The sequence below is a fragment of the Acomys minous genome (assembly GCF_964271855.1).
Source record: "Acomys minous genome assembly, chromosome: 11".
Lineage (NCBI taxonomy): Eukaryota > Metazoa > Chordata > Mammalia > Rodentia > Muridae > Acomys > Acomys minous.
Window position 1 is genome coordinate 6,162,673 of NC_140492.1, and position 27,164 is coordinate 6,189,836.

The window sequence follows — 27,164 nt, forward strand, 5'->3', positions numbered from 1 at the left end:
TGCAGGTCACAATACTTTTGGGGGTGAGTGACCCTTTCACAGGGGTCATCTAAGACCATTGGAAAACATATTTACATTACAAGTCATAATAGTAGCAGAATTACAGTTATGAAGTAGCAATGAAAATAAATTTATGGTTGGAGGTCACCACAACACGAGGAGCTGTTTTAAAAGGTCGCAGCATTAGGAAGGTTGAGACCCACTGTGGTAAGCCTTCTCCCCACGCCCCAGGGCTTCTGGGTAAACATCACTGTGACACTTTTGGAAGGGGGATGGGGCATTTGAGAGGCTTCACGGGCAGCTCCAGCAGCTTTGGAATAAGGAGTATGGGACTCCCTGGGGAAGTCAGTCAGCCATCGAGACACCGTGTGCTAGGATGGAGACTCACGGGCCTCTCTGATCAAAAGTGGGGTAACAAAGCATCAGGTGGGGACAGTGCTTACCCACGGAGCCCCACGGAGCCTCAGTGCTTGTGTGCTGGTTGTTGTTGTTTTTTATCAACTTGACCAAAGCTAGAGCAAAGGAGCCTCAGCTGAGAAAACGGCCCCACCAGACAGATCTGAAAGCAAGTCTGCTGGGCACTATCTTGGTTCACGATTACTGGGGGAGGGCCCAGGCCACTGTGGGCAGTGCCATTATGGGGCAGGTGGTCCTGTGTTGTTGAATGAAACAGGCCGAGGAAGCCATGGGGAGCACACTGGCATGGAGTGTCCGTCTATGGCCTCTGTTTCAGTTCCTGCCTCCAGGTTCCTGCCCTGCCTGAGTTCCTGTCTTGGCGTCCCATGGGGATGAACTGTGACTGCACTGTGTAAGATTAAAAAACTCTTTTCTCCTGAGTTGGTTTTGGTTATGGTCCTCATCACAACAATAGAAACCAAACCAGGACACTTTGTAAAAGGGGGCAGGGTGTGGACAAAATAGGCAAAATGATGGTGTGATTCTGGCTTCACATGTTGGCACTAATTTAATTATTAAACATTATTATTATGACTATTATTATTTTATTTCATTGGTGTGTGTGTGTGTGTGTGTGTGTGTGTGTGTGTGTGTGTGTGTGTGGTGGTAGTGCACGTGGAAGCCAGGGTCAATGTCAAGCATCTTCCTCAATCATTTTTCCATCTTATTTTCTTTTAAGCTTGTGTGTATGCACACCAAGTGCAGAAAGAGGGCATCAGGTCTCCAGCAATTGTGAGCATGCCTAACCGTCTCCTTTACACATCTTCCCAGCCAGTCCTGCCTTCCCCCACCCCTGCACGCAGCTCCCACATCACATCCAGCCAAATCTACACTCCAGGCTTGGAGCTGGACACACATCTGCCACACCAGTCCAGTCCCCTCTGTCCCTGACTTTATTCTACCTAAGCCATTTTCAACCTGTTGGCCCAACCTGCCCACCCATCCTCTCTGCCACCCTAACCTGCTCTGTCCATGTCAGGCAGAGAACTAGCAAATAAGTCCACATGTGCATATCTCAGTGCTGCCAATGAGAATTACCCTGAGGGTCCCCAGAACACAGAATTTAAAAGAGCAACCATAGATGTCATTAAAGAATGCATGCAGTTTAAAGAAGAAACAATGAAACAGCTCAATGAAATTAAGAAAAAAGAACTTTAACTAAGCAAGTAATATGAAAAAAATCTTTAAAATGTATAGGAAAAGGACATACAGGACATATTAGACACCGTAACAGGCACCGATGAGAGTGAAGAATCTCAAGCCAACGGCACAGACCAGATCTTCAACAGACAGCAGAAGGAAAAGTCCCTAAACTAGGAAAGACAATCCCTACAAATACAAGAAGCAAACAGAACATCAAATAGACAAGACTGGAAAAATAAAATCTCCATAGCGTGACATAGTTAAAACCCTAAGCACACAAAGAAAACATACCGAAAGAGTTGTACAAGGAAAAACACACAAAGTCATGAATGAAGGGAAAAACCCATCAGAGCAACAGCTGACATCTCCCTGGAAACTTAGAAATCGGGAAGAGCCTGGAGCAAGGCGTTCCAAGTTCTAGAAGACCACGCAGGCCAACCTAGACTAATATACCTAGCCCAACTACCCGCCATAGCTGATGGAGAAAGAAAAATGTCCCATGATATAGACAGCCTAAAAAATGATGGCTCAGCTTCTCTTAGTGCAGAATTCAGTCTCAGTGCCCATGCCAGGCGGTGCACATCCCCCTGTAACTGCAGGTACCCTCTCTCGTGTATTCTTCCATGATGCCACCCACTGTGACACAGCCGGGGACCCTGACCAGAGGCTGAGCTTCCCGATCTTGGACTTTTAGCATCTAAAGCTCCAAGACAAATCTGTTGTAACAGCTGAGAACAGATGGACAGGGAGGTGGATGAATTTAGGAGGGGCTGGAGAGGGGAAAAGAATATGATAAAACAATACAAGAAAACTAAAGAAAAACAAAAAGAGTAGACCAAGCCACAAAGAGCCAAGTTGCCAGTGGCAAGAACATTCTCGCCGCTTTGCCCCTTTAAAGAATATTTTGGCTGGTGAATGCTCATTGGCCATAGCTCTGCCTCATAAGGCCTTGCTCACACAGGTGTACCATGCTCTCTGTGTGTGCCGTCCCCCACCTCCCCCTCCTGCCCCTTCGGTGCCCTTGGGTCCCCTGACAGCTTTGCAGTTGGCTTCCAGCAGGAACCACAAACAAGAGAGACCTGCAGTATTTGTGTTCCTGAGGCCATCTGGTTCACTTAGTGCAATTAGCGCCCCCTTGCGTCCATTGTCCGTTTAACTTTCCCCTTGAATTTGGATGTGGGTCCCCTGTGGACGTAATTGTAACTCAGCAGTCTCAGCAAATGTTAGAGAGCGGCTGACAAGCTGAGAGAGCGGTTAGGGCTCTCGTCACCTGAATCTACACGTCAGGGGGACTACCCTGAGTCCTCATCAGGAGGCGACTCTTTATGGGACAAACGGGACATAAATCAATACTAAGTCAGGTTAAAAGAAAAAAAGCAACAACCCAGAGGGCGCCAGGACCCAGGAAATGTGCACCGCGCTGAAAGGATGGCCAGGGCTGGCTCCTCCAGCACCTGCAGCCATTGGATGCATAAAATTAATCCAAACGTGAAAAGGAGACAGGCAGAGCAGTTGTCACCTCGAGAGCAGTGGTCCCTGGGTCTATCTGGGCCTCCTATCACACAGATCAGACTTCTGGGTGCGGCTGCCCCCTGGTGGCAACTTTGAGGATATTTCTCTAAGCACGAAGCCCTGAGATGTTGTCAAGGCTTTAGACCCTGTTGGGAGGTTGAAATGCTCATGGACTCACAGTGTTTGGGAGACGGGACCAACTGCCCAGAAAGAGAGACACCGTCTCCAGCTGTGAGGCGAGACAGTTCCTCCGTGCGTGGATCTTAGGGTCGTAGCTCAGGTTTCTGGGAAAGCCGCAGAGACCTACTTGTGCAGAAATCTCATTCCAGGGATGCTGCTGCCATCCTCCCAAGCCCTAGGAAGATAGCCTCCGGCCCAGGCCTAAGGGCCTGTTAGCTCCACAAGGGATCATGGGAGCGCTGCCTGGAGAGAGGGCTCCACAGGTGGCGCACCGCTCTGGCGGATCTGCATCTGCGCTTTGTCTCCTCTCAGTCACTCTGAACTTTAGCCAGCACTAACATTTTAAGAGCACGCTACTGTGTCCCACATTTTTACATGGTCTAGGGAATCAAAATTACGTCCTCACATTTGCAAGGCGAGCACTCTGCTGACTAGGCTACCTCCCCCAGCTGCTGGCTCCCGCCTTCAAAGCAAGTCAGTCACCATGCATGGCAGGCAAGGAATCAGGGCGTGGTAGAGGCTCTTCACAGCTCCAAGACATCAGGAAACAGTACGGACAGAACCGGGGCCTGCTGTGTGCCCTTCAAGGGGCCACCTCCAGGCCCCTACTCCCGCCAGGTGGCCCCACCCCTAGCTTCCACTGCCTCCCACACCACCACGTGTGGAGCAAGCGTTCTAATGATAAGCCTTTCTGTATTTTTATAGGCCTTGGGCGTGTGTCTGCTGAGTGGCTTCTCTGCCCTCCAGTGCTCTGTGACTAGATAATCAGCCCTCCCTGTCACCCCACAACCTTTTTCTGTCTTTCCCACAGTGACGTGGTTAGAATCACACAGCACGCTGTCTTTTATGACTTCTTTGAGTCAGCAAGTTTCTCTGTCTTTTCATAGCTGGGGAGCCCCCGCCTCCCTTCTCCTTTCGAGAGCTGAATAATATTCTAAACTCGGAATGCACTGTGTTTCACTTATTCACTTTTCTGCTTGGAAGGGTGTGTTGGCTGCTTCCAGTCTGTGCAAAGGTGAGCAAAGCTACACAAGCATCTCTGTGTGTGCAGACGTTGTGTGAACAGAAGGTTTCCACTCCCTGTGGTAAGTGCTAAGGACCTCCTTGCCGAGTCACGGGAGAGAGCGTGTTTGGCTTTGTAAGAGTCCAGTGCCATCTTGCTGTGTGACTGCACCAACCATATCCCCACAAGCACCAAGTGAGAGGTCCCATTGCCTGTGCTGTCCCAGGACTGCTGCTCCCAGGCTTCTGCATCTGGCCCTTCTGGCAGGTATGTGCCCAGCTGTGTGGTTTCGTAAGTAAAGCTTTATTGGGACACAGGCACATTCACTCACATATAAGCTATGTTGAATCTTCGGCAGGCTCGGGGACCTGGATCCTACGAACTCTGTAAAAGCCAGGTGCCTCCACAGACCTGTAACCATGCTAGGGACAGAGACCTGGGGAGGGGTGGGGGGCGCGGCGTCTTCCCAGCCAGACTGCCTATCTGAAACAGTGAGCAAGCACCAGACAAACCAATGAGAAACCTGACAGAAATAAGGTGGACACCGATCCAGGAAGACACCTGCACTGATCTCTGGCCTTCACATGGCTATACACACACACACACACACACACACACACACACACACACACACACACCACCACCACCACCACCACCACCACCACACACCACACAAAAATGAAAACAAAAAAGGATTCTATGGACCACAAATCTAATGATCTTTCTCTTTATAGAAAACACATGTGCTAGCCTGCATTCTAGAGCCGGCCTGGTTTCCTGACTATGTGGCCAGGTAGGATTGGCCTCCTGGTGACCATGTGATGCATAGTCTTGGGCGTGTGACAAAGAAGCCAATGAGAACTCTGTCTGACTGAGGAAGGATCAGGTGGAACATACCCCATAGCTCTTCGAAGAAACATTACATCCTAAGCATAGAATTTGGTGGTGTTTATGTGTGCACATTTGCTTGGTGGTTTTTGTTTTGTTTTGTTTTTGAAGTCTTTAAACCATTTTTGTTGCCAAAAATATTATTACATGTCATGTATAAAATCCACATAGATAACCATTATTTTGAGAGCCGGGCATGGTGACGCACGCCTTTAATTCCAGCACTCTGGAGGCAGAGGCAGGAGGATCTCTGTGAGTTTGAAGCCAGTCCCGTCTATAAAGTGAGTTTCAGGGCAACCAGGGCTGTTACACAGAGAAATTCTATCTCGAAAAATGAAAACAAAACAAACACATTAATCATTATTTGATATAAAACATACCTCCCCCCCTGCATGGCTGCCTCAACAGAGCCCTCTAGTGAAATTACGTGGGCTGGCACAGAGCATCCTACCGTTCCCCTATGTGGCATGGTCTGACTGTTATAACACATTCTCGCCACGAGAGGGCAGAGCATCCACGAGTACCACCCAGCTCTGTGGTGCAAGGATCCTGGCCCCAATCATTACAGAGGGAGATTCCAGACTAGCATCGGAGAGGCAAAGGCTGCCTGAAATGGAGACTGAAGGCAACCTGCATGCACGATTTCCTTTGTTGTCTCTTGATTTCTCTTTCTTGGGACGGGACGGAATGTTGCTTACACAGAACGTTCCTATGAGAACATGCAAATCAGACGCATAGACAGAAGGCTAGAGGGATTGGATTTAAAATGCTTGAAAACAAGAACTCCGCATCTGTATCTGCATTCGCGGAGAAGGCGGAATCCCTGTGAGCGAGCGCTGCCATGCTCGGTGCAGCCGCTTTACCTTACAAAATAGACTCTCCTTTTCACTGCGCGGCACACACGCGGCAGAAACAAACGGGCCATTGGAAAGGATGTAGTCGGCGGCAGCAAAGGGATTTCTCTCTCCTCCCAGGGATACTTTTGCACATACACGAATATACAGTGTTTGTAAGCAAGCAGTGGTCTGGCCCACACTAATGTACATCATGCTTGTTTTTCCGTCCTTCTAAGCGATATATTGAAGATTGCTCCCCCGTGCCCAGCATTCTCCGTGTTCTCTTAATACCTGCAAAGGAGCCGGTTGTGTGGAGTACACTCACCCTGCCCCCACTCCACCCCCGCACCTCCCACTCCCACCCCTCACCTCCATCCACCCCCACCCCTCTACCACCCCCCACCCCACCCACACACACCTCCCCCACCCACCTGGTCCTCTCTTGATGGACACTAAAGTGGTTTACTGTCTTTGGCTATTACAAACAACGGGCAATGGTCACATCTGCACTGAGGTCCTGTAAACACACAGGCACCCAACACCATAAATTCCCAGAAGATGACTGATGAGCTAGAAGGTATTCGTGCTATAAATTTTAATTATGCCCATTGTCCTTAATAGCGTTAGTGATAACAGGTGACTTCCATGGGCTGTTGTGGTGTGAGATCCAGTTGATAGCCCGTCTTCTCTCAGTTGCAAGCAGTAACATGAAATCTCCTCAGAAAAGACACGGTGAGGGGTTGAAGGCTCATCAGTGTTAGAGCATGTCCTAGCATGTGCAAGGTTTTCTAAACACACAGGATGGAGAGACTGGTTGTTCATACCCTCAAATCTTCTATCAAGAAACTTTTAGTTTTTATGAAATTGATCTCACCCTCTGTCTGTCTCTGTATCTCCATGTTTCTGTCTGTGTCTCTGTCTCTGTCTCTCTCGTCTGTGAGTACGTGTGTGCCTGTATTATGTGACCCTCTCTTTCTCTGGATCACCTTCCCCAACCTTCGTACCATTTTTGAAAAGGTCACTAGATTTGCAATTTCTTAAAATGAATCTTTGTGGGCTGAAAAGATGGCTCAGCAGTTAAGAGCACTGGCTGCTCTTCCAAAGGTCCTGAGTTCAAATCCCAGCATCCACATGGTGGCTCACAACCATCTATAATGAGATCTGGTGCCCTCTTCTGTTCATGCAGGCAGAACAGTATATACATAATAAATAAATAAGTAAGTAAATAAATAAATAAATACTTTTTAAAAACAGTAAAATCTCATATATAAAAAACAAATCTTTATGGGGCTGGTAAGATGGCTCAGTATAAAGCACTTGCTGAGTCTGCAGAGGGGACCCCTGCTCCCACAAACAAGCCTGCACAGCACTGGGTGTCTATGATCCCAGAGCTAGGGAGCCAGACAGGCAAAGGCTCATGGGAACATTCTGTATTTGTTGTCGCTCTCTTGTGGCTGTCATTGGCTCTGCTGAGTCTTTGCATTGGGAACTGGCTTTGCTGTGGATGGTAATGAGATTTTCCTCTTTCACAGACACTGACCCGTCCATGGTCGGTGTCTGGGAATGGGAACGCTTCTCTCCAGGAGTCTAGTCAGCTTCCAACGCCATCTGCCCGTTTCAGTGTCAGAAGAACAAAGCACTTCAGCTGTGTGGTCTTACAGTCTGTAGATCGCTCAGAGAGATTTTGTTACTTTGCTGTTGGAATTTTCTTAGCTTTGCATGGGAGTTCAACTTTTCCTTGTAAATCTTGTATCAATTTGCATATATGATTGAAATGAGGCTCTTAAATGCTGCATCTTAGTAAGTTTATCAATCTGTTTACCTCTCCCCCTCCCCCCATTTTCTTCCTCCCCACCCCAGCCCCTCCAAAGCTTGGAGAAAACAGGAACCATTTAAAATACTCCTGCTAGGACTTCTGGGCTGGCCTGCATCCCTCATCTGTGGAGACGATCCCATGTTGTTGAGAATCTGTGGTAAATCACCGTGTCGTGGGTTTCTGAATACCAAACAATCTTTCTATAGATCTTTTGTTGTCACTGCTTGGGACAAGATGGCACTGTGTAGCTTAGGCTGCTGTTGAACACAGAGTCTGTTTCTGGAGAGCTGAATTCCAAGCAGGAGTGCTGATGCCTGGCTTTCTCCACAGTCCTTGTTTCCTTGTGGGTGTTGGGGAGGGAATTCGGGCTGATATGCACAGTGTGTGCCCAGCTCTACCCATTGTCCTCACGGCTCCTACCCTACTATGTTTCCTTCTAAACCCTTGTGTCATGGTGGGTGTGGGAGGTTTTCATTGATAGCCTAAGCTTCATTGAAATAAATTAAGAGATTTAATCCTTTCTTCATGATGTCTAGTGTTAAAAACAAAAACAAAAACTGTGGTACCACATGATTCTCTGGGGCTGATTTTCAAAGCTTCTTTTTTCTTTTTCTTTTTTCTTTGTTATTTTTTCCCCCATTTTCTCTGATAGCTAATATTTTCTGAGTTTCAAATTTTCTTTGGGAGTTAGTCTTGATAATTTACATTTTTCTGGGAACCATTCATTTGGTCCAGATTTTGAAATCCAAAGAGAATGGAGCAGTGGCCGTGTAGGGCATGTGACGTCACTGCGCCTGGGGTTCGTCCTTCGCTTATTACTTTTGTATTTGTTCCTTCCTTATTTCTTATTAGGGAAGTTAATCCTCTGCTCGTTTGATATTCCTCACCCCCAAGGAAGTCAGCGTTAGGTGGATTATTAGTTTTTCTGGGTTCTAAAGTCTGCTCTTATACTCTCTAATTTTTTTTCAATCAGCTTTCATCAGGTGTGCCTTTGTATATTTTCCCTAGCCGCCTGGAATTCGTGCTTAATATTAAATGCAAAGGCTGTTGACTGTTTTGGTCTGCATGGACGTGGTAAGTAGAGCTGGGCAGCTCTGAACCGTCAGTGCAGCCCAGCTGGCTTCCTCAGCCCCTTCCCACCGTCCTTCCTTCCCCACCTCCGGCCCCTGGCAACCGCCGCTCTGCTTTCTGCTCAGTAGATTTTGCCTTTCCTAGAAGCTGGTGCTTCTGAGGTCTGTGTGTGTTTGTTTCTGAGCAGCGTTTCTCTGTGAGGATATCCTGCATGTTGGTACCCACTTGCCTATGGACAGACACTTATTATTTCTGATTTGGGGATATTACTACTATAATCAATATCAATGTGGGTTTTCTGTACAAGTGCTGTGGACATGCCTAAGAGTTATTTGTGAGGTATTCATATAACTTTATAAGAAATTGCTAAATTCCTTTTCAGTGACTTTTACTAGCAACCCAGAGGAGTTCCTGTTTTGTTTCTTTCATTTAAATTATTTTATGTGTATGGGTGTTTTGCCAGCAAGTATGTCTGTGCACAACATAACATGCCTGGTGACTGTGGAGGCCAAAAAAGGGCATCGGATCCCCTGACTCTGGGGCTACAGAGGGTTGGGAATCATCTGTACAGAGGTTCATATTTGGTGCAGAGATGGGAAAAGGGACCAACCAGTACCCTTTCCAGCCCAGGACGTCAGTTAACTACTTTAACGACATCTGGTGCATTCCCCTTCCACTGCCTTCCTTCACAACACCCCTCTGTCCTCTTCCAGACACTATGGTCTTGGGCGTGGACCCATTCCGACCTCCTCACTCAGGTTCTTATGTGACCAGAGTGACTGCGGAGCTTTATTGTCTTGGTTCAAGTGGGCTCCTCACTGAACGTGTCCCAGCTCTACAGTGAGCGGGAAGCACGTTACCACCCTTTGCCAGCCACATGGGGGGACCGCTGGAGGAAGCGCCTCGCGTGGGGAAGGTCTGGAGAGTTCTTAGCCTCACCCACTTCCAGTTTGCTCCCCTCCTCTCCCTCCCTGACCCCCTACTCCTGCGCCTTGCTTCCTGCTTGTGGTTGAGGATGCAACCTCCCAGCTCCCTGCTCCAGCTACCTCCTGCTGCGCCCCTCCTGCTTTTATGGATTCACCGGCTCTGGAACCATAAGCCCAAATAGACTTTTTTCCATGAGGTGCTTCCGGCTATGGTGCGATATCACGGCTACAGAAGCTGGCACAGCGGACAGAGGGCTGTGTTTTCCTTCCTCTCTGTCTTGATGGTGGGCAGACACATGGATTGAGATGACGTCAGTGGCTAAGTGCTGGAAATCTACATATGTAAGTTATAAGATACTGAGCATTCCTCAAGGGACTTTGCCATCAGCCCTAAAGTAGATAATGTGTTTGCAGTTGTATGTGGGATTATGACCTAGTTCTTGTTTTCATTTGGAAATTAAGCATGACATAAGGAGATGTGACTCTGTGCCGGGTTAACAAGGGTTGGACTTGCAACGGCTAACCTTGATTGTCATGGGACTAAAACCCAGCCTGCCTGACACTCCTGTGAGGTTTTTTTTTTTCTTGGTCAAATTACTTTGAGGCAGGAAGACCCACCCTAAATCTGGGCCACACCTGTTGGAAGCCCAGTAAAAAGACATGGAAAAACTACAACTTTGCTTTCTGCCGGCTTGTTCTCGCCCTTGTTGGCGAGGCCATCCATCCACCTTGTTGCTGTGACATTTCATCACCAACGTTAGAACCGACTTCTTTGGGATTCCAATGTAGACTGAAGGCCAGCTGCTCTCCAGCAAGTCTCCAGTCCCTTGGTGTCAGATCAGCAGTGCTGAGACACCCAGCCATGCGGACTGACCAGAATCTCAGCCCCTCCAGTATGAGACGGCCATTGCTGGACACTTGAACCACGTACTGTAAGCCAATCTAACGAGACCCTGACTACACATACGCATGATATCAGTCTTGTTCTTCTAGAGAGCCCTGGCCAGTGTACCCACCAGCTCCTCCCGGGAGACCTACAGGCTGCCCTGGGCCTGACCCTCTCTCCTGCATGTTTTCCTTCAGGAGACTGTCAGCGAGAAAGCTGGTGACTCTTGGCCACGAAGTTCCCCGTCCCTGTGACAGGGCCTCTGCCCACTGGCCACACCTGCAACAGGTGCATAACAGGATGATGCAGCAATTACACAGGCTCGGAGCTGGCAGCCAGTTTCAGAGAGTTGGCACCACACATTCCAAGCACCCTGGAGAGGGCTAGAGGCTTCCTAGGACCTGCATTTTTTTTTTTTAAAACAAGCTCCTTTGGTTTGGACCTTTCTAACCTGTGGGCAGTGCTGTCTCTACTGGGCTGCGGAAGACTTGTTCAGATCCTCTGGTCACAGCTGAAGAAAAGAGGGATCTCCCACTCGCAGGGTGCTAAGTTTTGCTTAGGATTGCTCTGCGGTGCTCGGGCCATCAGTTTACTTACTCCCTGCTCTCAGGAAGCTGCTGCAGCCTGGGCAACGCTGGAACTGTCGTCTGCAGGGAGGGGCCCTGTCACTGTCCCCTCTCTGGCAGCTTCCTGAATTTGCCTCCTGAGCGTTGAGGTCAAGACCAGTGAAATGTGAGTAGTGAGGTGGGCTACTCAGCTGTCCTTGCTTATTTCATATTATTAAATAACAGGTGTCGGTGGGCACACTTCTGCTACAGGACGCATTTGTCCTTCAAAATACAACCTAGTTTACTCTCACCTTAAAACAGAGCACACTGACTTGTCGTCATTGATACGGTTAGTTTCTTTCACATCGAGAGTGGGCTGGTTTTAAAGCACCTGAATGTCTGCAGCCCTTGGTATATTTTATTCTGTGCTTGAATATACAGCAGCATTCTAGCAATTTCTAGAAAGCTCTATGAGTTTATACATTTATTCTAACTTTAAATAAATTCTCCTGCACTAATTAAATTCTATTATGTTCTTATAGGGTTGATTTGATATTTTAAAAAAAATAGTAACTAATAGATTTTCCTCCTTGTTTTTTCTGTGTCTCCCCTCCCCCATTCTACCAGCAGCGGTAGCCGTGTAGGGTGTAGAAATGCTTCTGGCTTGGAGATTCACATTTAAATAGCCCATTAGCCAAAATGAGTAAGGTTAACCATTCATTCTGCCAAGAAACTCTTGATTTAAAACATAGCAAAACTCTGACGCCTTAGCAGACAGTGAGAGAGGAGCAAAGGAAGTGTCCAGTGAGCAGCTGGAGAGCCGGTGTGGTGACCCCTGCAGGCTAAGGTGAAACCAACAAAGTCACCTGAGGAATGTGACGTCTCTGGCTCCCTCTGCACACAACAGTTTTGAGTTAAACAGTAGCCGAGATCTTAATCTTCCAATCAGACAAGGGTACACGATGTCTGTACCCATGGCCATCTCTCCGAGGAGACCAGAAAAGACAACTTGTACTTTCCTTTTTAAAATTAGTTTTTTTAAAAAGTACTCATTGCATAACACAAAGTGCACAAGAGGGCACACTGTGAGAGTCCATCTCCCGCTGTGGCTCCCATCTCAAAGGGTGACCAACGGCACCCATTTCTGTACATTCTCCAAGTTCCATCACACTGCTGTGGCTTGGAGACACGGCTCTCAGTGCTGTGGGGAGCTGGTACTTGCTAGAGAGAAAGGAAGCCAGTTAAATATATACAGTCTTAAACTATGGACAGATCAAAGACACCCACCGGTTGGCTGTCAGCTTATTTTTCACTGATTAGTGCTTAGATCTAAAAACCTTCTCATGGCCCCTGTGCGTGGAGATTCCACATGTATTTCGTCCTCCCTTGGTGTCTGCAATGACTTGCTTTTGCTGTACAGCAGCCCCTCACTCTCCTTGGAGTGAGGCTCCAGGGTCCCCACATATAAGAATCTGCAAGTGCTTAAGTGACTTATGTAAAATAATATACAATTTGAAAATATCCTGTGCTCATGTTCCTGTGTGTTCAACTATCCTTACGTTACTTATGATGTAACCTACTATGTGGCCATGTAAACAGTTGCCACAGTGTACTGTTTAGGGAATAATAACAGGCAAAAGGGCCCCAGGTACTCAGGGCAGACTTGTGCTTGTTTGCAAACACTTCCTTCCTACGCTAGTTGCAGCTGGGGATGTGGGTCCCACAACACTAGAGAGTCTCTGGATAAATTGCTCAGGAAAACTGGCAGGGTTGAGGCAAGTGCATTTGAAAGAGCCCGCCAGGGAGCCCTCTGTAGTGACGGGCTGGGTTTCCATTTGACTGGCCAGTGATGGCAGAGCCTTATTATCCCACTACTACCCCTCCTCAGCCACCTCCACACACACTCACACACACACATACACACACCTTTTTACTTATAGGACTGAGGCTCATAAGAAAGCCAGAGGTATGCCTGGCCGTGTTTCTGCAGTTTGGCATTTGTGTGTGTGTGTTTTTTTAAAGCCTTTAACTTTTTAATTATGTTTATGCGTGAGTCAGTGTGCATACGGATGAAAGTGCCCGCCGGGACCAGGAGAAGACAGGGATCCCGGAGCTAGCGGTACAGGCAGTAAGCCGCCTGACATGGGTGCTGGGAACTGAATTCACATCCTCTGCACTCTTACCCACGGAGCCATCTCGCCAGTCTCCTGTATTTTGGCTTTTTGACATGCAAAGACATTTAAACAATTTTAAATCTGGTTATATTTGATGATGTTATATCACTTATGTAAAAACTTGGTGTTTTAAACTGTTGGTTTTTGAGAACAGAGCGCCATGTGTATGCTGGTATGTTCTTGCCTGTCACACACAGGACGCCTCCAGGAGCTGTCCTGGGCACTCACCCCTCCATGGCTTTGGATGTGGCCTACACTCTTAGCCCAGGACGCTTTGTCTCATGTGGGCCTTTGTGTTCCCAGTGATCAAGTGGACACCCCAAGAAGCCTTCAACCAGACCCAGTCCAGCTCCCTCCTGCGTGACCCCATGGAAGGGAGGAACAGCACCAATTCCACCAGGACCCTGAGGCTGCCAGATGCAACCAGCGCTGCCTGGTACATCCTCACCATCATTGGCATCTATGGCGTGATCTTCGTCTTCCGGCTGGCCAGCAACATCCTCAGGAGAAATGAGAGGTCCTTGGAGGACATTTACTACTCTAACTTGACCTCTGACCTCAAAAGGAAAGGGGTTCAGAGCAAGGAGGCCAAGAGCTCCTTACTGATCATCAGCAATGCAGTTGCCTTTCAGCCTCAGCAGCTCAGCCTGGAACCCACGTGTGGCAATGGCGGACTGCATAGAGGCACCAGGTGGCCTCTTGAAAGCCAAGGCCGGCAGGCCAGTCCTGAGAGGCCTCGGCTGTTGGCAGGTGGGGCAGTTGGGACTGCCTGTGATGTTGAGAAAAGAGCTTAGTTCTGGATGGAGCAAGGTAAGCATCTCTGGCCAACAGTGTCAACACTTCCCAGCAGCTTGTCTTCAGGTCTCTCCTGTGTGACACGAAGATACAATAGAAGCCACAGGATGGAAGGACCAGGTTTTCAGAGGAACTCGGGGTACTTCCAAGGGCAAAGGGGTGACTTCTTGTCATGGGATGAAAGCTGAGGTGGGATCCCATGGATTGTTGAGTGTCAGTTGGTCACCTGGGACATGTGGCAGTTGGGGTTGATTGTCTCCCAAAGTGAGTTTGTTTTAAAGACTTACTCCATTGAACTTAGGACCAAAGTTGTTCACAGCGGAAGCCAAGCAATCTTCATTTCCTCTGGGAGAATCTGGGGCACTGAAAAAAGCATTCATTTTGGACTCAGGAGTTCCAGGCTCTGCTCTGGGCATGCTTACCCTGTTTTGATGTCTGAGAACTTGTTCCTGCACTACTCTGAGACTTGGTTTTCAGGTCACATGAGAAGAATGCCACCAGCCCTGCCAGCCACAGGAGCTCTAGTAAGATCATGCCTCTGAGTGTGTTTTGAAATGCAGAATACACATATAAATAGGAGTGTGTGGAGTGGTGTAGAGGTGTAGTGGTGTAGATGGTGTAGTGGTGTAGATGGTGTAGTGGTGTAGATGGTGTAGTGGTGTAGATGGTGTAGTGGTAGTGATGGTGGTGGTGGTGATGGTGTAGTAGTGTAGTAATGTGGTGTGGTGATGGTGGTGGTGGTGTAGTGGTGGTGATGGTGTAGTGGTGTAGATGGTGTAGTGGTGGTGATGGTGTAGATGGTGTAGTGGTGGTGATGGTGTAGATGGTGTAGTGGTGGTGATGGTGATGGTGGTCATGATGGTGATGGTGTTGTGGTGCTGATGGTGATGGTGATCATGATGGTGTAGTGGTGGTGATGGTGTAGTAGTGTAGTGGTGGTGATGGTGGTGGTGGTATAGGGTGGTGATGGTGATAGTGGTGGTGTGGTGATGGTGGTGATGGTGGTGGCATCTTAATGGGCACAGCTAATGCTGCTGGGAAATGGTAACAGTGATGGCAGTGATGGTGTTGATGGTTTTAGTGCTTGATGGTTTTCAGAATTCTCTAAGTCACCCTTTTACTTTTTAAATTAAGTTTTAGTTATCATTAAATTATTTCCATATAGCATTATACTATGTTCTTGTAGGACATGGGCCATCTTGGTTCTGCATGGCTGTGGGCAAAGCACCTGGAGAGAATGACTTAAAAAGAAGCCAGTGGCAGAGGGGTCAGCCGGAGCTGCTGGGGCTCACACACTGCACAGCACACCGTGATGGACCTGTGAGGGAGCTTATGCCCCTGTGCCAGGCAGGATGCAGGGGCGAGGGGGGGACTGGGGACCAGGCTAAACCTTCAGAGGCACACGTCCAGGGACCCACTTCCTCCAGTTAGGCTCTACCTTCCAAATTATTATGCCATGCCCAAAATGTCCCATTATCTGGGGACTGAATGTACAAAGCCTGGGTCTGTGGGGAAACACCATACAAAACTTGTAGGCTCAATTTTCCTAACAATTAAACTTTATTGAGAACTCACTGACAGAGCGTACCTGCCTTACAACCTGACTAGCCTAAATAAGAGGGGAAGGAGGTTAAGGAAAATAGGAATGAAACCTGGGTGTCAGTTCCTAGAAACAGTTCTCCTGGACTAGCCAGCAGGATTTCAGCAGACCAGCAAGTCAACCGAAGTTGCAGCTGGAACTCAGCTGGAGTCCAAAGCCTTGAAGCTTTCCCTGGAGCAGTTCTCTCTAGGAGCATCTCAAAGTGCAAGGAGGACAACCAAAAATCCAAAAATCCAAATCCCAACAAAAAGCTCTGCCTCCTGTTTTGGGGCATATATATATATATATATATATATATATATATATATATATATATATATCTCCTCAGTCGGTTAAGGGATGTTTAACCAAGCTCCTCCATAGACTTCTAAGTGGAAAAACATCCTGCTCTCTCACATCTAAGTGGTAAACATCCTGTCCTCTTCCCCATCCCACACTTGGGATCAAAACAAAAACAGATTTATCTCCCCTATGAAAACTACAACACACGTGCCTTGGACCCAGCGGTGGACCATGGTGGAACGTGCTGTTTGGTGTAGGCCATGGCAGGAGGCGGCAGGAATGCTTCTAGCAGGAGACTGAAGTTAGGAGCCACACTCAGGGATCTGTTGGAAAAGATGCAGTGGCCATGACATCTGTGTGGGCAACCATTTACCTGTCAAGGTACCACAGAAGGAGGGATGGGTCTGAAGGGTCTCACACGGTGCTGTTGCATTCACAGTCCTGACTACTCTCCCATAGCCTCCACAGAAGAGGTTTAAGGAAGCTGAGGCCCAGAGAAGCCAAGAGTTTGCTCACTGCCACACAGCCAACAATAGAGCTGTTGGAGGGCTGTGGCGTCTTTCTATGTCAGTCCTAGTTTGCTTTCTGTTGCCAGGACAAACCCAGCTTGGAAGAGGAAAGGGCGTTTCAGCTTACACTTCCAGGACACGGTCCACCACTGAGGAACTCAAGAGGGAACTGCAGCAGCGACCATGGAGGATCAGGGTTTCCTGGCTCATGTGCAGCAGCCCAGACCCCGCCTGTTTAGGGATGGTGCTGCCCACAGTGGGCTGGGCTCTTCCACATCAATGATCAGTCAGGACAATCCCTTACAGCCCCAGGCACAGGTCAGTCAGGCCTGGCAATCCCCGAGGAGTTTAGACTCCTTCAGAGGACTCTATGCTAGCCTTGTCCTTGAAAGCTGGGTGCAGCTCTCCCGCTCTCTGTAACGTCTGGGGAGAGGTCCTGAAGCGTGTGTGCTTCTCCATCCTGGTCAACAAACCCCAGTTCCGGAAAGCACACTTTTTAAACCAATTGCTTTCTTTAAATGGTTTCTTTAAAAAAAAAAAAAAAAAAAAAAAAAGAATGCCACCTGGGGCTGGAGAAAAGACTGGGAGGTTAAGAGCACTGACTGCTCTTCCAGAAGTCCCAAGTTCAATTCCCAGGAGTCACATGGTGGCTCACCACCATCTATAGTGGGATCTGATGCCCTTTTCTAGCATGTGGGCATACATGCAGGCAGACCATTATATAATAAATAAATAAATAAATCTTAAAAAAAAAAAAAAGACTGCCATCTGTAGAAAAGAAGCAACTGAGGAGTCTTCTCTCGGTTGTAGAGACAAAGGTGGAGGGCCTCTCCCCGTGTTTGCTTTGTAAATTGGGTGATGGTGTTTGCTCCAATAACATGGGACATGGGGATTGGTTGACATATGGTGGGTAAAGGGGCCAGAGCCACTCCTAGTGCTAATGTGCTCAAAAACACTGTTCCCCGGTCACCAGCAGCCGGGAATTCGTGGTGATCTTACATGGCAGAGCCACTCCTCATATCACCCCAGGAGCACATTTGGGGAGAATTGAAAGGTCCAATAGACAGACAGACAGACAGACAGACAGACAGACAGAGGGGAGGGGGGAGGGATAGAGGGAGAGGGAAGGGGGCAGGGTAGTCTACTGAGTTATAAATTAGATTTGTCCTCCTTCCTGCCCTGGCTTGCATGGGAGAACGCCAGACCCTCCGTGGATAGGACAGTGCCGCTGAGGGGGCCAGGCGAGGGCAGAGGTGCCCCCCAGCCTGTGATCAGAAGAGGTTCTTGGGTTAGGAAACCTGTGAGGGTCCTGGGTCATCACTGTGCCCTAAAGGTGCCCTGTAGGAGCTGCAGCCGTGGGGACTGGGTGAGCTGGAGCTGGCTGGGAGAGTCTCAACCCAGTAAAGACTCGAGTGCCTGGGCAGCCATGCAGCATTGGACCCGAGCAGTCTGAGCCCCAATGAATTCCAGCCTGGTGTGATTCTATTTAAGTCAGTAAATGTGGTTGCTTCCAGACAGTGGGTCTGTGCACATATCCTAGCCACGGGTTAGTGGCTATGCTATAGTGACAGTGCCCCCTGGTGGTTCAGACGCCCTTGTATGACTAGTTTCTAACTACTCTGAGCTGGGAGTAAAGCTCAGTCAAAGCTCTGGGATTCCCAGTCCCCGCCTCGGCTGGTTTACCTCAACTGCACAGCCTCACTCTGTGCTAACATACCATCAAAAGCAACTAGATTTGAATATTTTATATGAAGTCACTATTCTCATGTCTTTACCAGATGCATCCACAACAAAATGCAAACTTGCCCCTGAGTTAGTTAAGGTGAAAAGCCACTAATGCCAAGCAGGAGAAAGACCACAAGCCCTTCTGCGGGTGGCATTTCAGCGGGTGTGGTCTGGCGCCTTCCGTCCGTCCTCCGCTGCCTGGATAGATGTGGATCCACACACGTAACGTGAGGATTGACAGCACAGTGCTTCAAGGTAGGAAAGTGTGGTGGAGGGGGCTGCTCAAAACAGCAGGGAGGGAGAGAGGCAGATACACAGAGACAGAGGGACAGAGGCGGAGAGAGCAGAGAGCGCACACAGGCCAGAGTTCCTATGTCCTCCTCACGGGACTCTCCCCAGCCACTGTCACCAGTCACCTAACTTCCTCCTACTGATAGCATGCCTCCTAAAGGCTGTTCCATTCCCAGTGGCCCTGCAGGGTGGTGGCCTTTGTGGAACATTTCATAACCACATCTAGCTGTGGGGAGACCTGATCCACCAAGAGGTACTCTCACGCCTCGGGTATGTTAACGGACAGGCCACTTGGCAACCAGGATGTGTGTGGACAACATAAACACAGCATGGCCTAGTGACATCACTCTGGGCAAGTGCTGTCCCTGGAGCTGTGATTTCCTCATTCACACAGGCAGTCACTGGTTGGTCCCTGCCCCCAACCACTCCCACTGACCACTTTGGGCCTCTCTTTAGTCCAAGCATCCCGTGGACAGTCTGCAGCCCCATAGAATCATCAGAACCATCAGCTGCCCAGTCCCTGGAGTCCAGGAAAGAAGGAGAACTCAGTTATGTAAGGGTACCTTTAAAACATGCTTTAACACTAGACTTTATCCAGGGAGGAGACTGTTGGTGTGTGTGTGTGTGTGTGTGTGTGTGTGTGTGTGTGTGTGTGTGTGTGTGACTACCACACAGATTTCTCCAGTAGGAAGAGAGAAGGGTCTCAACCTTCATACACCTTGGAGATGTGGGTCTTTAAACCCGGGAGCAGTGGGGGTCAGCGGCTGGAAAATGACAAAGAATCAGGAATGAGGGGTTTTCTGGCTAACAGCCTACCAGGCTTCCTGCTGAAGACAGTCAAGGGGAACAGATACCATCGGAGATGGTGGAAGACAGCATCTGAGGAAGCGGGAGGTTCTCGCAGGGTGTGCACTGACGGACCTCGCAAAAGTGCAGGAAACTGAAATGTGGGCAAGCCACAGGTCTCCAGGTATGCCTAACCTCTTCCTCAGCATGAAGGGAAAGAGCAGAACTCCTGAAATAAAATACTCATTTTAATTCCGACTCTGCTGAATAAAAGCTCCTCCTCACAGGTGTGCCATCCTGGGTCCCCATGTTGGGACCTGCTCCACTCCTCCTTGGGAGGGACCTGGCCCTTCTGTCAGGACTCTGCGGCCTCTCCCTACAAGACGGTGACACCCCTGAGGGTCAACACTGAGGTCTTCCCGGGACTCACTAACAAGCTGGAACCTGGAGACGTTCAAGATTTGCTGATGAAACAGAAACGGAAAAGGGGAAGGAATGAAGGAAAGGTGTCCCCTGTCGTTTTAACATTACATGTATTATCTATAGGCCCGGCTAGCAATCAAGACACAGACACTTGTTATATTTTAAAATAGCCTTAGTTAACCTGGGGCAGGGCAGATCTCAATCCTCTAAACTACCTCCCATAGTGGGGCAGGCATGGGATCCCTGCCCCAATCCCAGCCATCTGCTTCTAATAACTTCTATCAAGCTACCTCCCAAAAACTTGCCAACGTTCCTCACCTGGGCCGGATTCTCCATCCACACCAGCAGCCATGTGCATCTCCTCCAGCTAAGCCATGGCGGCCTTTTCTCTTCTCCTTCAGGTCTCTATCCTTTCTCCTCGTAGTGGATCTTTCTTCTTCCTTTTCCCAAGATTTCTCTCTCTCCTGCCCTGCCCAGGTGGGATGGTTTTTTAAGCAAAAGGTGGGTCAGACATAGAGCAGTAATTACAATCAAAATACATTAGACCATCCCCCAACAGTGCCCTATTTTTGTTATGGAAACGACTTTATTTCATCTCAGTACTGATCAATTTTTCTTATATATTTACTTTCTATTAATGGACATAGATTATTAAAAAAAAAAACAGGTACCTTACACTTTCATACCTGTCTGTAAGATGCTCCGTGGTGGTTTGAATAGGCCCCCGTAGACTCATGTGTGTGACTACTTGGCCCACAGGGAGTGGTACTATTAGGAGGCGTGGCCCTGTTGGAGGAAGTGTGTCACTGTGGAGGTGGCTTTGAGGCCTCCTATGCTCAAGCACCAAGTCTGCCTCTGTGCTTCTCACTGTGGTGATAACTGACTAAACCTCTGAAGTGTGAGCCAGCTTCAGTGAAATGTTTCCCTTTATAAGAGTTGCCCTGGTCATGGTGTCTCGTCACAGCAGTGAAACCTTGACTAAGACACCTAGCTTACTTGCCTGGGCGCTGTCCTCATTTGCAGCTTCCTCCCATGCTGCTCTCTTGCTCTCTAACACAAACACACTCCCATCCATTCTAGGCTTTTTTTTCTTTTTTTTTTTTCTTTTTGGTTTTAGGCTACAAATGCTAGGGAACGTGGTACTTGTTTGGGAGCTAAGTTCGCCTTATCTCAGTGAGCACAGTTCTTTCCAGTTCCTTCCATTTCCTGCAAACCTCAAGGTTTCATTCATTCTTAAACACATTATCTATCTATCTATCTGTCTATCTATCTATCTATCCATCCATCCATCATCTATCTATCTATCTATGTGGGTGGGTGGTGCATGTGCCAAAGCATGCCTATGGCAGGAGCCAGTTCTCTCCTTCTGCCACTTGGGTCGCAGAGGTCAAGCCCAGGCTGGCAGGCCTGGCAGCAGGCACCTTTACTTGCTTGTCTTGGTTACTTTTCTGTCGCTGTGACAAAACACCATGACCAAGAAGACTTACAGAAGAAAAGATTTCCTTTAGCTTATGGTCCCAGAGGAGTGAGAGTCCGTCTCAGTGGGAGGCATGGTGCCCGTGGCAGGAGGAACAGGCTGAAAGCTCACGCCTCCAGTGGCAAGCAGGAAACACATGTCTGTGCTCAGGTCCAGTGCTGTGGTTCCTCCAGAGAGGCTGCCCCACCTAAACCTCACAAACAGCTCCGCCAGCCAAGTGTGCAAACATCCAAGACTCCAGGGGGATTAGACTACAATCTCCTGAAGGAAGACTGACATTCCATTGCCTGAGGTGGGGGCATATGAGCAGGCGTGTGTGTGTGTGTGTGTGTGTGTGTGTGTGTGTGTGTGTGTGTGTAGGCATGTGTGTGCAGGTACAGGTGCATGTGTGTGTGTGTTCTTTATCTATTCACCCACTTATGGGCATCTGAGACCATCGCACAGTTTATCTACTGTGGAGAGCCATAACAGACACGAGTGTGCAGGCATCTGTGTTACACTTATTTATCTATGTGGGTGCCAAAGCATGCACGTGGAGGCCCCACTCACAGGAGTCGGTCTCTCCCTTTACCACCTGGGTCCCAGAGACCAAGCCCATGCTGCAGAAGTATATACCTAGGATCTGAGCAACATGGTGCCTCTAGTTTTAATTCCTAGTATTATTTTTACAAATCCTCATGTTTATTTCCACAGTGCCTGAGCACACACATACTGCTAACAGTATGTACGGATTTCTCCCATATCACTTTTGTTTTGTTATTTTGTGTAATAGCCATCTTGACCACAATGAGCTATAAATATCAATATGGTTTTGATTTGTGTTACCCTGGTGTCTAAGAATGCTGAACATTTTTCAAAATTTAGTAGACATTTATACTCCTTGAGAGTTGCCTGTTGAAACCATTGGTCTCATAATCTTTTGGTGTTTAATTTCTCTAGACTTTAGTAAATTCTAGATATTAATGCTCCCACTCTTGCTTTGCTATGCAGAAGCTTTTTAATTTCGTGCAGTCTCATTTGTCAATTCTTGCAATAATTTTCTGAGCTAGTGGTCACTCTCAGAAAGTCCTTACCTGAATCTGAATCTTCAAGTGTTTTCCTTTATTCACTTCAAAATCCCAGGTCTTAATTAAGGTCTTAAGTCTTACAGATTGACTTTTAAGCAGGACAAAAGACAGGGACCACACCGTTCTCTGCACATGGGTACCCTGACTCCCAGCACTATTTGCTGAAGGGGAAGCTGTTTGGCCAATGTGTTATGGGCATCTTTGTTGAAAATCAGGTGGCTGTGGCAGTGGGGGTTTACTTCTGGGTCCCTTCTGGGTCCCACTGGTCTACACTTCTGTTTTTGTGCCAGCCATGCTGTCTGTAAGATTTTGTTATTAATATGGAAAAAAACTTAGATTATCAACTTAGATAACTTAACTGTTAGATAACAACAAAACTTAGATTTGTATTGTTTATAATATTTAGATATTGTTTCATACTACCTATATTTGGTTTTTAAAATACAAATGTGTACATCTGACAAAACCAAAGAACTCTGCAGAGCAGGATGTGCTCAGTGAGCTTTCTGTCCACTCTCACGTTCCGTGAGTGACCATGTGGTAGAGTTTGCTTTGTCCTCTTGTCACTTCTATGTTAAAATATAATTGAATGTGTGTCTGTATGAACAGAAAACACATGTGTATATTCTCCCACACATCTGACAAGTCCCTCATATCCGTGACTTCTCATTAGAGAAATAGAAGACTGCGTCAGAACTGGCATCACTGCACTAAGTAGCGTTTGCAGTGTCGTTGCCACCTGTCAGGTGGCTTCAGGCAGGAGAGTGAGCAAGCGAGGTTCTGGGAAATATGGGACCATCACCAGCACTTCAGAGCTCTGCTCACAGAGTTGGAATCACACTAAACTTGATCTGAAAAGTGGCTTACAGTGCTAAAGAAGCTTCTCCAGAAAAAGCAGCCACAAGACGATTACAAACAGGAAGCCGCTGCGTGCGGCCTCTAGGAGGGAGGGGGCTCTGGTAACCACACGCTTGGCGTGAGAGCGTGGCTATGGCGATCCTCCGGGTTGGCTGTAGATCAGGATAGAGGAAGAGGAGATTCCTGTTCACTCGGGAAGCAAAGGGCCAGCCAGGTCATTTTGCCTTCGCTGTCATTTGGAGTACCCACTTAGGTACAATTATGAACCGCCTTTAGTTTTGATTAAAGGACAAGAAAATACAAAGAAAATTAACGTAAAAAGGCAGAGAGAAAGAGAATCCAACTGTCCTTTTCTCCAAGTATAAACCTAAGGTGCTGCTGAATATGATGGTTCATGTCTGTAATGCCATAACTTAAGTGGCTGAGGCAGGAGAATTACTGAAAGTAAAAGGCCAGCCTGAGTCAAATACTGGGACACTTGGGGTTACATAGCAAGACCTTGTCTCAAAAAAATAACAAATTAAATGCCTTTCAGATAACATACTACATAAGGTCAAGCATTGGCAGTCCCTGTGAGGGACAGGCATGCATCCTGCTCCTTTTTTTCTCTGCCACATCATCTCTCCCTTCAGCCACCTGGAAAAACAACCCTTACCTGTAAAAGCAGGCCAGCAGATGTCACAATGTAGATGATGTACACAGACACACAACACTCACACTGCAGGCCTCCTTGAACATGTCCTGACCATCCTGACACCCAAATGGAAAGGAACAAAAAACTTGACCACCAGGCGTGACACTAGGCGGGATTTTCTGTGACTAGGGTTCTGGGCAGGTGCCTCGTAATGCTTGGAGTCTGAACTGTAGCTATGGCTACACTGTGATAAAGCTGGCACAGGGATGACAAAGCCACTTATGAGGTCATCATCCTGTCCCTTCCAGAACTCCCAGATGGGGGAGTGTGAACCACTTGGGGAGCCCCATGGCTCACTTTACAAACAGTCTTCTGAAAAACATCGTCATCAGAACTCATTTTGACAGCGTCAGGAGGAAACAGTGCCTTCAGTATCTGAACACTCTGAGAACGCTGCAATATGACGGGTATAAGACGGTGTATTTTGGGGAAACTGAGATCCCAGAAACTCTTGTCACTGGGGAAGATTTTAGTGACGGCTATTACATGCACACCCCAACCTGGTGCATTCTGCATGCTGGTGGCAGTCAAGGATGGGTGCCTTGGAAATACCGGATGTTCCTAAGAGATGACCTATGTATCAAACAGGAAGACAGCCTCTTCTTCGAGTTCTGTGACGTTGTGAAGAAGGCCTATGGGAAGTGCGCCATCGTGGTCAAAGGGAGGAGGCAGCAAGATGACACGAAGCCAAAGACAGACAAGGAGGGGGAGACGCAGGCCTGTGCCCCAACAAGCATTAATTTAACAAGCATCGTGTGCTCCCCCGCAGTGGCCAAGTCCTACGGCCATGAGCTAGTCTCTCTGCCTTCCCCCTATAACTACCTGAACCCCTTAGACTCAGCCTGGTCTTCCGTGAAATGGTTTATCATCAACAACAGAAAAGAGTTTTGTCTGCAGTCTGTCGACAACGTCTACACCTACCAGTATATACTTTTCAGCGATTTGATTAGCAAGGGGATTGAAAAGGTCAGCGTGAGCAAGTGGAAGACCCTGACCAACAAAGTGCGGCGGTGGGAGAACTACTATCTCGGCAAGTTTTCTTAAGGGCCTTTTCCTCCACAAAGCACCAAGCTGCGTGGCCTTCGCTGATCACTGTGGAGTCTTGATTCTGCCTCTGCCACCAGGGACACTTCAGGAGCAACCTCCCAGGAATGCTGCCTGGACGGAGAGGTTCCTGATGCTGCTGGCCAAGTCCTGGGATTGCTAGAGGCCCCATTAAAGCTTGTTGATAATTATGGGGCTCTCAACTCTCATCTCATGAGGGCTATCTCAAGGACCGTGATCACGGGAGGATCATGGGAGGATCACAGGAGGATCACGGGAGGACTGGGAGGACTGGGAGGACTCCAGCCTAGAGGAGTGGCAGTGGTTAAAGGATGTATGATCAAAACTTAGGTCTAAGGAAAAAAAAAAGAGAGCCAAATGTGGAGTTATTTAAAAAAAAAAAAAACCTCAGAATTAAATATTAAGCCAATAAGCTTCAGGCAATAATAATCCAGAAGGACCCATCTTGCCATGAGCAAGAGACATGTTCAGATGGTGCTAAGCCGGGGCTATCCCTCTGGGAGCAGTGGTGGTGAGAGGCATCTGCACAGGCCATACATCTAAGGCAAGTAGGTGGGCTACAAAACGGAGCCATGGGGACACCATGTGGTCCGAGGTGTCTTAGGGAAATACACGTCATTGGGGCGGGGCGCTACAGAACCCACATATCCAACCGCAAGAATCCCATCAGGAGGGACCAGGGCTGCCACGGTGTTGATCTGTGAGCTGAGCCACCTGCAGTTCCTAAGAGGCCCTGTTCAAGCCCAGGGTGCCCGCTGTGGGCCAGTACAGCTGGGATCTTACCTGTGATGAGACCTTGGGTACGCTGCTTTGCTTCAGTGAAACCAGATTAAGTCATCAGGAAAATAGGTTGAGGCGCTACAAATGGAGTCATGTGTGCAAAAACCACCACATATACCTGGTCCTGACTGAGAGTTCAGAATGAAGCTTGTGTCAAGGCTGAGGTCCAAGCAAAAGCCCACAGTTAAACTGGTGTCACCGCCTTCGATTCCTTTCTGTTATTTGAGGAACAAATTTTGTTCCCTGGCATTTACGAGCATCTGCAGTGGGTTGGGGGATTCCCTCGTTTGTCCTTCCGGGGTTAGGGCAGGAGGCTGGAGAATAGCAGCTCAGTGTCTCTGGGGAAGAGGCAAGTGAAGGGGATTGTGGGTAATGCCATGCCCCAGTGTGGGGTTGAACAACATCACTGCGGACGAGTCCTCTGGAGCAGTGCTTGTGGTGTTGGGAGTGTTAGTTTCCTTCTGAGGGATGGCCGATAGACGGTCCCACCCTCTCTGGCCTTTCTGCCTCCCACAACTGAACCCCTACTCTCTTCCCATGGACCAGATGGCATGTCCAAGCAGTAGGTTTGTTTTGTTTTGCTTTGCTTTGTTCGGCACGTGGCAACTATTCTTTCCATACTCTGTTTTGCTGGGTTCCGACAACCACTGGTTGTCTGAGGTCCAGGGCAGTGACCTTTGACCTCATTTTATAAACACGGCCAAGGCTGGGTTGGTGACTGACACCCAGACACATACACTATCAGTGACAGGATGGCGAGGCCTCCTACCAGCCCTGTGCCCATCTCTCTATGGCTCCACACACCAGGGGGCAGCATTAGGTTGGGCCAGGAACCCAGAGACGTCACCAGACTCTCAGGCACTTCATCTCCCCTTCCAAAGCAAGGAGTGCCAAGGGGACTGTCCTGGCACACATGATGGCCCTCAGGCACCAGGGCCCAGGGTCCTAGCTCTATTGGTGCCACAGAGGTCTTTTCACCACAGATCACTAGGGAAACCAGGAATGCTAAACACGTAAGAGGTATCTGCAACAGAGGAGACAAAATACCTGAATTTACCCAGAAAGCCAGGAGTAGGTGTTGCTGACAGCCTTGTGACCGGCTGCTATCTGTGGAGGCAGACCCCACCCGAATCCCCAAACACTAATCCTACTCTCCCTCCGCAGTCCTTTATCTTTAGGGCGCAGTCAACAGACCATCCCGAGGGGAGATGCCACATGTACTCCACAGCCTGCTGACAGCTATGCTGTCTCAGTCAGGGACCACAGCAGATCCTAGGCCCTGTAGCTGTAGACACATGATCATGGTCACATGTACTTTGTAAGGAGTTCCCATGTAGTCACACCTTAGGCTTTACTAAGTGGAGTGATTGTTT

General features: G+C 48.4%; 2 protein-coding genes and 1 long non-coding RNA gene across 4 annotated transcripts; 2 read left to right on the forward strand and 1 right to left on the reverse strand.

Moving 5' to 3' along the window:
- Positions 1-10,404: 10,404 nt before the first annotated feature.
- SMIM34 (small integral membrane protein 34) lies at positions 10,405-15,032 on the forward strand. 2 transcript variants are annotated; one of them, XM_084801846.1, is made up of 2 exons: positions 10,405-11,453; positions 13,743-14,892. In XM_084801846.1, coding segments are annotated over exons 1-2 (492 nt in total). In that variant the 5' UTR covers positions 10,405-11,452; the 3' UTR covers positions 14,234-14,892. The 2 variants fall into 2 exon arrangements, 1 of the variants encoding a protein (XP_084657972.1); XR_014783264.1 differs by lacking the exon at positions 10,405-11,453 and adding an exon at positions 14,981-15,032 and having other exon boundaries at positions 13,196-14,813.
- A 387-nt stretch (positions 15,033-15,419) lies between these two features.
- Positions 15,420-26,376, reverse strand: LOC311609101. Its single transcript, XR_014783265.1, has 3 exons — positions 25,795-26,376; positions 20,169-20,319; positions 15,420-16,439 (listed from the first exon to the last, which is right to left on the reverse strand). It is a non-coding gene; the product is annotated as an uncharacterized lncRNA (long non-coding RNA).
- On the forward strand, positions 21,148-25,739 carry LOC311609096 (uncharacterized protein C21orf140 homolog). The gene has a single exon (XM_084801842.1). It carries the CDS (start codon positions 24,235-24,237, stop codon positions 24,988-24,990), a length of 756 nt encoding a protein of 251 aa, XP_084657968.1. The 5' UTR covers positions 21,148-24,234; the 3' UTR covers positions 24,991-25,739.
- Positions 26,377-27,164: the final 788 nt, after the last annotated feature.

Bases quoted from the DNA above. Each gene is read 5' to 3' on its own strand.
- LOC311609096 (XM_084801842.1), top strand. From the start codon at position 24,235: ATGGCTCACTTTACAAACAGTCTTCTGAAAAACATCGTCATCAGAACT.